The sequence below is a fragment of the Lathyrus oleraceus genome, chromosome 3 (assembly GCF_024323335.1).
Source record: "Lathyrus oleraceus cultivar Zhongwan6 chromosome 3, CAAS_Psat_ZW6_1.0, whole genome shotgun sequence".
NCBI lineage: Eukaryota > Viridiplantae > Streptophyta > Magnoliopsida > Fabales > Fabaceae > Lathyrus > Lathyrus oleraceus.
Genome location: NC_066581.1, coordinates 518,864,566 through 518,876,333, shown reverse-complemented (window position 1 = coordinate 518,876,333; position 11,768 = coordinate 518,864,566). Strand labels below are relative to the sequence as shown.

Sequence of the window (11,768 nt, the reverse complement as noted above, 5' to 3'; positions counted from 1 at the left end):
TATATATATATTATATATTATATATATATATATATAAAGTCCATATTAGACCACATAAAAGAATCATTCTACATGAGAACATGAAATAAATTACTCAAGAAAAATACATGGACATAATGAAAGGGAGTTCTCATTAGAGTACAATTGGCATATTGCTTTCTCTAATGATTATTTAAACATTATTGAATTGATTAAACATCTATGTTGAATTAAAATTTACAATAAATTAAAAAATACATTAAATCTTATATTTCTATATTATAAAATACATGCAAATTAATTTAATAATAACACAAACAACAAATACAAATGATTTTTGCATGCTCAAAATTGAGCAAGAAAATCACCCCAAGTTTGACCTTCAGTAAAAAAGTCAAATGCATTTGTTGTTATTGAATTAAGCTCTTGATCATTCCAAAAGCCCGTTTGCAATAAGTGATTATTATCTTCATTGTCATCTAATAAAAAAGTTTCCCACCAATTACTTGTTCTTGATGAAGTTTCACCTTCATTCATAGTAACTTTGGAAGAATTATCATCTGAACCAATGAACTTATTCACTCCCAACAACGATTTTGTGAAAGTTCGTGGTTGAGGTTTAATCACTTCATGGGATTTTTTCACTTTTTCTATCTCTTCCTTCGTTTTGTTCTTGTCTTTCTTGGAAGAATGTTCTTTGCTTCGCATGTTTGTGTTCCAATAGTTTTTTACATTATTTGAAGTTCTTCCAGGGAGTCTTCCAGCAATCAAGGACCATCTATATACACAAAACAAAATTAATTTTTTATAATCTTTTTGAGTAATATTAATGATTATTTTACAAATTTTTTTAAAAGAAACAATTTAAAAAATTTAATTAAATGATTTCAAAGAACTAATATAATTAAAGATTTTCATTTTTTAAATATTTAAAAATAATAATAGTTGTATAAACTAAATTAACTATATAATTTTAGAGGCTAAATTGATGCATAAAAAAAAGACTAAATTGATGACATGATAGTTTTAGTTTAGAAATTTTTTTATAAGAAAATTATATAAAATTAGTTTTTTGTTTAAAACATTAAAAAAAGTTTAAATAATAGTAATTATTATTTTACAATAAAAAAAGAGAAACAATTTTAGAAATTTAATTAACTTATTTCCAAATAACTAATATAATTAATATTTTTAACTTCATAATATATTTAATAATAATAATAATAATAATAATAATAATAATAATATAAACTGAATTAACTATATAATTTTAGAGGCTAAATTGATGCATAAAAACCCAACAAACCTGTTTCCCAAAAGATTATGCAATTTGATCATCAAATCAACTTCATCTTCACTAAAATCTCCCTTCTTAATATTTGGCTTCAAATAATTCAACCATCTCAATCTACAACTCTTGCGACATCTCTTCAATCCTATATCAAAATCCAAACAACAATATTATCTTGAATCTAGTCAATTAATTATCAAATAATTTCTACCAAATATGACAATATATATATAAAAAATTATGAACCTGCTCTTTGAGGAACTAAGTGCCATTTTCCTTCTCCATAACGTTGAACACAATCTTTGAGAAGTTCATCTTCGTATTGACTCCATGCACCTTTTCTCAAACTTGATGGTGAACCTTCCACAGAATTAGAGGAATGCATTGTATATAAAAACTGTACAACTTTTGTTATCGATAAACTCGTAAAAGTAACACACAAGTATATATATTTATATAGACATGATATTACCTTACCAAACTAATAACTATCATATCCATAAGAAGGATAAATGCAGAGTAAAAGGACATGTAGGTCAGCAAATTCATAAAGAATTTTAATGTGTAACACAAAGAATTACATAATTTAAATTTCTTACACGCATCTTTTATCTGATCTTAAAAAAAAGTAAAAATAAAAGACGTAAAAATTAAAATTCATTTATAATTTTTTTTCCTAAAATATTAGAATAAAAAGAGTCTTAAAGAGTGTCATTTCTATAAAAATTATATTTTTTTTATGATAAAAGAATTATATATATATATATATATATATATATATATATATATATTATTATATATATATAATAATATATATATATTATATATATATAATATTATATAATATATATATATATTACATATATAATAATTATTAAGTTAACATAATTTCATGCATTTTCTACTTAAAGAGAGTAAAAAAGTTGATATAATTATTTTTTTTTTCACTCTCTAACAGTGTTACAAAAGGTTTTAAAAAATGTTACTTTTATAAAATCATTATTTTTTATAAAAAAACAAAACAAAAATATTTATAATAATTTCTTATATATATAGTAGAACTACTACATTTTTACTTTTCCCACTGTAACAGTAATTAATGTATCGCTAAAGGTTTTAAAGGTGTTATTTCTGTAAAATTGTTATTTTATTTATAAAAGAAAAATATATTTAATATTAATCATAATCTTTTACATGCATATATTCTACCCAATCTTAAAAAGAGAATAAAAAAATAGTATTAGTATCTTTTTACTTTTTCTCTATTTAAGACATGATACCACAAAAGGTCATGAAAATGTTAATATCTTTGAAATTATTATTTTATTTTATAATATTAATAATAATTCCTTACATGCATATGCAAGTTAAACCATAGTCTTAAGAAGAAAATGAAAAAGTAGATACGACTATCTCTATGTTTTTCTCTGTCTAAGACATAGTGTCGCTAAGGGTCATAGAGAGTATTATTTTTATAAGATAACTACTTTTTTTATGTTAAAAAAAATGTAATATTTATTAGAAGTTGTTATATCAACGTTTTCTTCACGGTCTTAAGTCTTAAATAAAAAAAAGAAAGTAGATATTATCATCTCATTATCTTTTTCACCGTAAGAAACCATGTTTCAAAACGCCTATTATCGATATAACATTATAATTTTTAATGAAAAAACAAAAATATATAATATTATAATAATTTTTTACATGTATCTTTTATAGTAGTTTTGGAAGGAAGATAAAAAAAGAGTAGATATTATTATTATCTTCCGGTAAATGTAACGGATGCGCAGAGAAATGCTTAGCGAGATATGAGGAAGAAGGATCAGAAGGTGTTGTTCTACATCCATCAGTGTGTGAATGTGAACGTGTTTGAGAAAATCGTTGATTCGACAACGGCGAAGGTTGCATGGGACACATTGGTACGGTGCTACGGGGGTGATGCATCAGTGAAGAAGGTAAAGCTTCAGTCTTTACATAAGCGGTATGAGAATCTCAACATGAAAAACAATGAAAAGGTACCTGACTACATTTCCATAGTGATTCTGATCACGAATGAGACGAGGTCGTGTGGAGAAACTCTCTCTGAAGAAAAGGTACTTAGATATCTTAATCGTCAGTTTGATTGCATTCTGGTACCAATTAAACATTCTAAGAATCTGAGCATCGTGAGAATTGAAGAGCTGCAAAGCAGTCTAGAGGCGCAAGAGTTGCGTCTGACTGAAAGAACCTCTGAGAGAGGTAGAGCGGGCTCTGAAAGCATCTTATGTCAAGAAGGACCAAAAGCAGTCTTGGTTAGAGACCAAGAAAAGACATGGTAGGTCTCAGGAGTCAGAAGCCTCCAGTTCTGATGAGAAGAAATATCAGAAGGTAAGGGAGAAGCTTGACAAGAGAATGGTTCAATGCTACTGTTGTGATAGGTTTGACCACTTTGCTAAGGATTGTTGGTCAAACAAGGAAAATAAGTCAGAAGAAGAAAACATAACCAGAGGAGATTTTGATGATGAACCTGTGTTATTTATGGCTTATGAGTCTAATGATGATGAACCTATGAGATTGACAATTTTTTATTCTAAAGGAGATTCTGAGTATGACTCAGAGTCAGAAGATGACTATGAATATGAAGTCGAGTCTGATTTTGAATATGAGTCTGAATCTAAAGGTTCTGAAGAAGAGTCAGAATCTGAGGGTTCTGAAGATGAGTCAGAGTCAGAAGATGACTCTGAAGTTAAAGATGACTTAGAGTCTGAAGGTGACTCTGAAGATGAAGAAGACTCTGAAGGCGAGTCTGATTTTGAAGGTGAATCTGATTCTGGTCTAGAATCTGGAGGTCATCCAAACTCTGAAAATGGAGCTTATGGAGTTGGAGTTATTGAAGGAAGAGCTTTTGAAGGTGGAGGCTCTGAAGGTGATCCAACATCTGAGGGTGGTCAAGCATCCGATATTGTTCAGAATGATAAGGAGATTTTGAACAAGTTCAGAGGCCACAAAGAATCAGAAACATTCCAAGAAGGTTTGCAGAGTTTGACATGCTGCAAGATACTGAAGTAGACTCTGAAGGAGAAGCCATTAAGTGTTCCATGTTAGTAGACTATGAATTAATGAGTATTGAAGAAACTCTCAAGATGAAAGTGTGGTCGAAGACCATGAAAGAAGAACTTGAGGCTCTGAAGAGATTCGAGCTGTTGAATTGTAAGGTTGTTGTCATACTGTCAAAAACAAATCACAAATTGGATTCTGATTCTGAAGTTGATGATGTAGATGCCACAACTTTCAAGTAGTTGGTTGGCTATCTGAGGTATTTGTGTAATACCAGAACTGACATTTGTTATGCAGTTGGAATGGTTAGTAGGTTCATGAGTAAACCGAAGTGGTCTCATTACCAAGTTGTTGTTAGGATTATGGGGTATATTAAGGAGACTCTGAAGTATGGAGTTTTGTTTTGTTCTTGTGAAAAGGCTAATTCAGAGCTAATGTGTTACTCATACTTTGATTGGTGTGGAGACAGAGTTGACAAAATAAGTATTTCTGGATATTTGTTTAAGTATCTGGCAAGTCATATTTCTTGCTGTTCCAAGAAGCAACCAGTTGTTGCTTTGTCAACCTGTGAAGCTGAATATATTTCAGGTGTTGTGGCTGCATGTCAAGCTGTTTGGCTTCTGAATTTACTGCAGGATCTAGATCAAGGTAAACAAGCCTCTGAAGTTGATGATTGATAACAAGTCTGCAATCAATTTTTCCAAGAACCCAATGTTTCATGGAAGAAACAAACATATTGAGACAAAGTTTTATTTTTTGAGAAATCGGGTTCAGAATGGAGTTTTAGAGGTTATGTGTTGTAGCACCCAGAAGTAGCTGTCAAATATTCTGACAAAAGCGATCAAGACTGATCAATTTCTTCACTTGAGGGATGAAATTGGTGTTGATAGTTTTGGTTAATTTGGATTACTTGAATATGAATTAAAGGATGCTAGAAGTAATTCATATTCAGTAGTGTAATATTAATTTTGTTAAGCTTAACCTAGTTAGTGTAGGTTAAATTGTTGCCTCTATGACATTTTTATTTGTTTATATAGTGTACTGTAGCTGCCAATGTAATTGCATCCAATGTAATAGCTCTAAGTGCACTCTCTCTAGCATTATGTGTGTGGAACCATTTACTATAATTGTTTTAGGAGAATAGTGAAAGTTTGTTATTCTCTCATCTCTCTCTTCTTCCATCTTCATCCATTTCACCTTTTACACCAACAAGAATTATATAGTCCTAATTTCTTACGCGCATCTTCTAACATGGTCTTAGGAAAAATGAAAATAAGACACTTAAAAATTACGATCAGTTTATATATATATTTTCATAAAATATTAACATAAAAAAAATCTCAAAGAGTGTCATTTCTATAAAATTATATATTTTTTATAATAACATACGAAAATATAATATTTATTAAATTATAATAATCTCTTACATGCATTTTCTACCATGATCTTACTTACTGAGAGTAAAAAAGTTGATATTACTATTTTTCTTTTTTCATTCTCTAATAGTGTTACAAAAGGTTTTAAAAAATGTTATTTTTGTAAAATCATAATTTTGTTATAAAATAACAAAAAAAATCATATTTATAATAATTTCTTAGATGTATGTCTTACCCGTCTCTCTCTCTCTCTATATATATATATATATATATATATATATATATATATATAGTCATAAAATATCTTAAAGAATTCTCTTTTATAAAATCATAATTTTTTTTATATGAAAAATAAAAATATATAATATTTATCCTTATATTTTACATCAATTATGATAGTTAGAAGAAAATAAATAGTAGAACTACTACATCTTTACTTTTCCCACTCTAACAGGAATTAATGTATCAATAAAGGTTTTAAAAGTGTTATTTCTATAAAATTGTTATTTTATTTATAAAAGACAAATATATTTAATATTAATCATAATTTTTTACATGCATATATTCTACCCAATCTTAAAAAGAGAATAAAAAAAATAGATATTAGTATCTTTTTACTTTTTCTCTCTTTAAGACATGATACACAAAAGTTCATGAAAATGTTAATATCTTTAAAATTATTATTTTATTTTATAATATTAATAATAATTCCTTACATGCATATGCAAGTTAAACCATAGTCTTAAGAAGAAAATGAAAAAGTAGATATTACTATCTCTATGTTTTACTCTCTCTCTCTCTCTAAGACAAGTGTCACTAAGGGTCATAGAGAGTATTATTTTTATAAGATAACTATTTTTTTAAGTAAAAAGAATGTAATATTTATTAGAAGTTGTTATATGAATGTTTTTTTTTCACGAAGTCTTAAATAAAATAAAATAAAATAGATATTATCATCTTATTATCTTTTTCACCCTAAGACATCATGTTCCAAAAGGTTTATTATCGATATAACATTATAATTTTTAATGAAAAAATAAAAATATGTAATATTATTGTAATTTTTTACATGTATCTTCTATAGTAGTTTTGGAAGGAGGATAAAAAAAGTAGGTATTATTATTATTATCATCTTTTTACTTTTTGCATGAGGGTATGTTCTGTTGGGATTTTTGAATGGGAGGAAAGAAAATGTTTATAAAAGAGTGTCTGTCTCAATATTTTAGGAGGGATGAGAGATAAGAGAAGGGGAATCAAAACCATTTGTAGAATAATTTTTTCTTTCCTCTTGAATTGGGGTTTTCTTTGGGAGGGAAGGAATAGATGTTAGAACATAGTTTATAATATAGACGAATTTAACCTCAAAAAATTTGAAATCATAATTTATCCTCGTTAAAATATTAAATATTTGGATTTTTTTTTATCAAATTGTTCTTTTTCTTTTTTGATGTTGAAGTTTTCTCTTTTGTAGTAAAAATTTTATTGTTGCCTCAAGTCAATCTCATATGTTATAACTCTTATAGTAGTAATATTCAAATATCAAGTCAAATGATGTAAAGTCTATTAAGATTATCCATGATATATAATTCACACACGTGAGTCTTAAGGTACACTTTCTGATTACATACTTTCATGTCACTTATTTTAAACTTTGTAAATGATTTGGATGTCAGAGTGCTAAGCTTGCAAGTTCGCCACTCCTTGTTATACTTACCACTCCTTGTTGTATCGCGTATTCGTACGACTGTATCAGGAGTTCATCATCACTAATCAATCACAGTTTTAGCTCTAGTACAAAAATATTGTGTCATATGAGGGAATCAATAACTGGTGTTAGAACAAGGTTTGGTTCTGCATCTATACCTTGAACTTTGATGATAACAACGTTGTATTTATGTGTGAACAATTTTGGCACCCTAATGGTTTGTTATTGTGTAGCTTTAACAAACAATTTTGATTTTGATCATATGGTGTGTAACATCATCAATTTCTGAACTTTATGCTCCAAATTCGCTTATGTGTTGTAATTAGAAGTTCTGAAAAACGTCAGTATTGCTGTTGCAATGTTCTTTCTGCTTCTGCGTTATCTCACCCATCAGAAGCTTCCGAGGAGACACTATGTTGTTGTCGCAATGTTCTCTCAATTGTTTTGCTTATGGACATGACTCTGATCAACAAGCTTTTGAAGAATGGCAAGCTTCTGAAATTGTGTTAAGTAGCTGAAGATTCTTAAGATCTCAAGACAAACGATTGAAGTTATTAAGGTTCTGACTGAGGTTTCTGAAGACTCTAAAGAACTCAAGCCAGGCTATTGACGTTGTCAAGATTATTGTAAGACCCCAATTTTGACCCTAAGATCCCTCATGCAAATTAATCATAAGCATTAGTATTGGGATCATACCTTGGCATCCTTCTTACCCCTCTTTCATTGGGTTTATTTTGGGAGAGATCACCAAGCACTATGTGATTGTATCATACTTGTATATTATCATTTTACTAACCAAAATACCAAAAATATGTCTTTGCATTTGCCTAACTCTTTTGTAGGTAGGGCATGATCACCATTGATATATCAAGTTCATATGTAGGGTTTGAGACCCTCATGACAAAGAGCACAACCATTAATTGATCCAAGAATGGTTATGAGCATCATATATGAGTTCCATTGACTCCTACATGTTATATTGATCAAGTTTTCTTCAAGAGTTTCGAAGTGATTTGCCTTGAAAACCCTAGTTTGACTGTGTATCTTGAGTAACTTCTCTAACAAGCTATCTCAACAATTGATCAAATTTCTCAAGGGACACTTCAAAATTCATCATCTTATGCATATATGATCTACCATGAACCAATAAATTCCAAATAATTGAAGGTTAGCAAGTTGGTTGATGGTGGTTGGCCAGATGAATTCATCTGATCAAAACTGGGTCTCCCTAGACCCTATCTCCTACAATTTTTACCATATGAAAATGATTCCAAGATCAAAGTTACTCTAAATGACATTCCAAACAACTTTCATGTTGAGACCTAGAGCTAGTTTTTCTTGTAAAATCATTTTCTATGTTGAAACATTATAGGTCATTTTGTCTAAACCTTAATTTAAAAGTCAACTTCCCAAGGCCATAACTTGCTCAGTTTTTATGAGATGAAAGATTTCCAAGTTTAAAAATCAAATTCAAGATGTCTACTTCAACTTTGATGTTTGGAGTGGAAGAAAATTCAACATTTATGAGCATGTGATATGAGGGTACATTATAGGTCATTTTTGACCTATACCATTGAACAAGTGATTTTTCCAAACGTCAAAAATGCATAACTCTGTCATTCTAAATCCAAATGGCATGAAATTAGTTACCATTTTGAAGGTATTTGAAATAGATACAACTTTTATGAAGACACGTTTCTCATTTGAAGCTCACATAAAAAGTTAAGCAAGGTGGAATATTGAGATATATGGCTTGACACTTAGAAAAAATTTCAACATGTTGAAATTTCCAAACTTCCACCTCAAAATTCTCCATGTTCTAAGCTCCAAATGAAAAAGTGTTCAATATCAAACTTGTTCCCCTTGATCTAAGCTTTTCAAAGAACCCAAGTTCATACATTTTGGACAAAGATTGCTAGGTTTGCGCATGGCTTTAACAGGGCTGCATCATTGGAAAGAATCAATTGTACAAACTTTAGTTCACAATGCCTTGCCATTCAAGCTTCATTCAGACTTCAATTTGAATCATTTTTGGACCTTAATGCATTGCATCGTGGGCCTATACATGCCCATGCACTCGTGCCATCCATATTACCAATTTTTGATAGATTTTGAAGTGTGCAAATGTCATTCCCTTTGGCTATAAATAGAAGGCTTATGAGCTCATTTGAATCACACATTTCCCGCCAACTTTTCCCCCCATTTAAACCCTCTCATTCTAAAGGAAAACCTGAGAAATTTCAATTTGAAATTTGAGTTTGAATATCAATTGTTGGAGATTCAAGAACTCCAGGATCCACAGCCTTGTAACCTCTCCAATCACTTCTTCCTAACTTCTCAAGTGTGATCAGATCGTGTTTGAAGCAAGCAACATCAAGAACTGCATAACATTGAAGGTAATTTTCAGAAAACTTCATCTCTTCGATTCTCACTCAATTCTACTCAATTCTCTTGGATCTTTGGTTGTCTGAAGTCCTATCAATGTAGGCAGGAAGATTGAGTTGCTTAGAGGTCAAATCGAAGCAACTCAGTTGACACACCTCAAAATTCAACTCCTTATATCTTTCTATATATGTGGAGTTAGTTAAAATTGAGGTCAGATTCGTGCTCTACGCCATTTTTTCTTTCAGATCATGTCCTCCTTTTTTATTTTGGTGATGGTTGAGGGTGGAACAGTCCGGTGAGGTCCACCGGAGAAGAAGACCGAAGTTACGGCTCTGGCCGTGTGTTGGCACGTCTCAAACCATAGGATCCTTGCAAAATGTTTTAATCTCTATGTTTTTCTCTGTCTAAGACATAGTGTCCATTGTGGAATGTGCGTTGAGGACCACTTGACCGGCCACCTCAATTAATGAGGGATATCAAGTGGTCCACGTTTTTTGCTATTTTCTGATTTTCATTTTAATCCTTTTATTTTCATTAATTCATATTAATTTTAATATTGATCCAAAAAATATGAGAGTTTCACCAAAAAAATTCAAATAATTTCCTCTTTCATATTTTGAATTAAAATTATTTTTTGGATCATTATTAATATTTTTCATGATTTAATTGATTTTGTGTTTGTTTTTAATTGTTTACAAATACTTTTAAGTCTTTAAAAATTCTGAAGTTTTTTCTCCATGGTCCTTTGACCTTATTTGACCTATGATAAATCTCATGGCCATTTCTTTGGTGTTTTGATGAGGTTTTGGGAATTTGGAAAACCATATTTAATTTAAATGTATTATTTTAGTCTTTTTAATTTGAATAAATTCCAATTAATTGTGTTGACCAATTGTGATGATTTGTTTGAGTTTGACTCTTGTTGTTGGACCTTGGTCAAGGTTGATTTGACTTTGTCAAGTTAATATCGTTGGATTTAGGGGATTGATGGAATGTACATTCCATATCCCAAAATGAATGGATGATATTAATTTTGGTAAAAGTCCTCCTTTGACCAATTTGAGTTTTGATCCATCCCCCCCCCCCCCCCCCCCCTTCTTCATCTCATTCCCATTCTTTATGCATTCATCTCATTTGGCCTATGATATCTCAAAATCCTAAGGCTAGTTGATTGAAAAATCAACATAAGTATGGATGAGATTATGCCACCTCTTTTGCATATTCTTTTTGTGTGTGGTATGTTTCATGAGCATAGTCCATTATACTATGTCTCTAACATGCATTAACACCAAAATTCTATTGCCTGACCTCAAATAGTTGTGACTTCTACATAAGTCCAATTACGATTGCTTAACATAGCGCTAAATTTGTGACACAAAAGGCATATCATTCTAGTTAGTGAGATTGTAAGTCTCCCCTCTTTCATGGTATTGTATGGAAACTTGGCCTTTTTTCCTTCCTATGGAAGATATCTTGGCTCAAGGATCCATGCTTGTGATAAGTGGGTTGAGTGTTCTCCAAAGAATGACCTAAAAATGAAAAGCAAAAGCAAAACAATACTAACTCCTAACTCATTAACAACTAACTTTTAATTTCAAGCCATTTACTTTAATGTCATTTAATTTTAGTCTTTATTCATTTGCCATTGTTCATACCATTCTAATTGTTTATGTTAATGCAAATTTCACTTTGTCCACTTGGACCATATTGTGTGATATATTCCATTTTGTGTATACTTTGTTTGTTTGTGTGGTCTTTGACCATTAATGTACATAATAACAACAAAAATCTTAAAAAACTTTTGTGTGGACTGTTGACTTGATCTTGGACAAATGGACTTAGAACTTAGGCAACATTCCTATGCTAAAGGACTTGGCCAATGCCAACTTTTGTGAAAACCAAGTGATTGCAATTTGAAACTTCATCTGATACATCATTCAAGATCTTTTTGAGTTCATCTGCAACATGATCATTGTGAAGTTGTTATTTTGAACTT

The 11,768-nt window shown here is 30.2% G+C and overlaps 2 protein-coding genes across 2 annotated transcripts; one reads left to right on the top strand and one right to left on the bottom strand.

The window, feature by feature from the left end:
• Positions 1-288: 288 nt before the first annotated feature.
• LOC127130096 (transcription factor MYB114) lies at positions 289-1,719 on the bottom strand. The gene is made up of 3 exons (XM_051059165.1): positions 1,517-1,719; positions 1,286-1,415; positions 289-757 (listed from the first exon to the last, which is right to left on the bottom strand). The coding sequence occupies exons 1-3, from the start codon at positions 1,653-1,655 to the stop codon at positions 325-327; spliced, it is 702 nt and encodes a 233-aa protein (XP_050915122.1). The 5' UTR covers positions 1,656-1,719; the 3' UTR covers positions 289-324.
• Positions 1,720-3,661: 1,942 nt separating this feature from the next.
• On the top strand, positions 3,662-4,983 carry LOC127131930 (uncharacterized). The gene is made up of 2 exons (XM_051060812.1): positions 3,662-4,242; positions 4,776-4,983. The coding sequence occupies exons 1-2, from the start codon at positions 3,662-3,664 to the stop codon at positions 4,981-4,983; spliced, it is 789 nt and encodes a 262-aa protein (XP_050916769.1).
• The last annotated feature ends 6,785 nt before the right edge of the window (positions 4,984-11,768 follow it).